The following is a 2010-nucleotide window of genomic DNA, read 5'->3' as shown; positions in this document are numbered from 1 at the left end:
CACTTTCAGATTTCAAATAAATAATTGATTGCAGTTGTCTTCCTTTTTGCTTGCATGCTTCTTTTTTCTTGTCTTTGTCATCTGGTTGTATAGCATGCTTTCCCCATAATGATACTGCTTTAAGTGTGATTTTCAATATATATATGAAAATAGCATATACCATAAAGCCACTCTTGCACATTATAATCAATCTCAGCTTGAGGGAAATACACGTGACAAGTAGATCAGCTGCTCTGCAAAATAATTCAACAATGTTTCCTTTTCTGTCTTCGCGCACTGCTGAAATCTCATCACATATACGTGGTAAAACGTCTCTGTGTTTTATTGTGTTCGTAGTCGTTGAAACTGCGAGAGGGTTTCTGCCACCGTTTCCTTCGTATGCGTAAAACACTGTCTTCATTCCAACAGACTATACGTTATATGTCAAGTGAGTATATGAGTCCTTTTAGGAACAGATCAGTCCGCCATGTATTCAAACGTGTTCAGTTTTAAGCTACGGAGAATCACTCGCTTCACGCGTCATGAGACCACGGCAAGACACATCAACGGAACTCACACTGAGTCTGACGTGCACAATGTTTGCTCTTTTCTGTTCCAAAACAGCATGTTTCGTTCACAAACAGCAACGCGCTGACAGTCACAGAATGCACGAATACCAGAAGTGCTGTCAGAACCAATGCTGGCACTGCTGTAGGTCACACACACAATCAGTACCAACATTGCTGAAAGTCGGACGCACGAACACAGTAATGTACCAGAAGCGTGGAGATGAAAAAAAAGGTGATTTGTTTTAAACACACAATTAGTGCTGAAAACTGAAGTCCCATTCTGGAACGATATTCTAGTAATGTCTGTACTGTAGCCCCAAGTTGGAACAGGTATCCTTAGTGCTGATACTGAAGTCACAAGTCGGAACTGTACAAAGCGGAACAATACGGTCACGTACACAATCCGTAACAACGAGGAAGGTTGAAAAAAAAATATGAGCTGACCAACAGCAATACCAGGCAATCCTTGCCCTCGTCAGTGTTCTTGGTATAGTGATGCCACCACATCTATAGGGCTTACCCACACACAACCCCAAACACCACAGTCTGTCCACAACCAGCAAAACAGCAGCTGTTCCCGCAACAGTTCGGAGTAACCTCTCTGCTAAACAAGCCCACTCATTTGTCTGGTTTTGGTGACTGCACTGAGTGCAATGGCCATGCTGGTCTGTTGGTGTTCCAGTTTGACAACAATCAGAGTGAGCACATCGTCGTGAGGCTGTTTCGCTTCAACACGTTCTTCCAAGGACGCAGCGCCGTCTTTGAGTGTCAAGGTCAAACAATCACCATACGGTCTTGTGTGTGTTCCGAGGGAAGGCCGCAACGCCTGAATCACTGGAGTTTTCGCGCTTGAATTAACATCATCGACATTGACCATGCCAATTCTTCAAAGATGTCCGCAGAGTCCTTACGGTATACCCTTCACAGTTCTGTACACACGACCGTACGCACGCCATGACGTCACGGCCACAGATTGACGTCAGGCCCACATAATTACTTCACGACCACAGCGGGACGTCACCACCACATAATGACGTCACGACCACGTAATGACGTCACGACCACAAAGTGACGTCACGATAAAAACAAAATGACGTCATGACCACAGAATGACGTCACGACCCCGTCAATAACGTCACTGACGCTTACATGTCGTCATGCATGTCCTCCTGCTTCATGTGGAACGCTCGCGGGTGCTGACGCTCCATGGCTAACCGTCACCACACCTCGGACGACGCCATGTCTTGGTGGGGAGGGAGGGGGCCGGAGGAGGGGAGGGACTGGGAGTAGGGGGTCATGCCCATGGAGCGGCCGAAGTGGTCGTGAGCGGACATGGGGAGGGGCTCGGGGGACACGGAGTTGGGGGGCATGGGCAGGTCGCCTGGCATGAAGTGACCCGGGTCAGGGCCCATACCTGCAACACACAGCGAGAGGAACTCCATTAGTGAAATAGATAAACAGA

At 47.6% G+C, this 2010-nt stretch overlaps 1 protein-coding gene across 3 annotated transcripts in view; it reads right to left on the bottom strand.

Annotated features, from left to right (window-relative positions):
* Positions 1-981: 981 nt before the first annotated feature.
* Positions 982-2010, bottom strand: part of LOC138975141 (LIM/homeobox protein Lhx1-like) — a 166104-nt gene continuing 165075 nt past the window's right edge. For all 3 annotated transcript variants that reach the window (XM_070347800.1, XM_070347801.1, XM_070347799.1), the window contains exon 7: positions 982-1962. In XM_070347800.1, coding sequence (XP_070203901.1) covers positions 1766-1962 — 197 coding nt within the window. In that variant the 3' untranslated portion in view covers positions 982-1765. The remainder of the gene's footprint in view (positions 1963-2010) is intronic.

The sequence above is a fragment of the Littorina saxatilis genome, linkage group LG9, assembly GCF_037325665.1.
Source record: "Littorina saxatilis isolate snail1 linkage group LG9, US_GU_Lsax_2.0, whole genome shotgun sequence".
Taxonomy (NCBI): domain Eukaryota; kingdom Metazoa; phylum Mollusca; class Gastropoda; order Littorinimorpha; family Littorinidae; genus Littorina; species Littorina saxatilis.
Note: the sequence above shows the minus strand (reverse complement) of the source record. Positions and strands in the feature narration are given on the sequence as shown.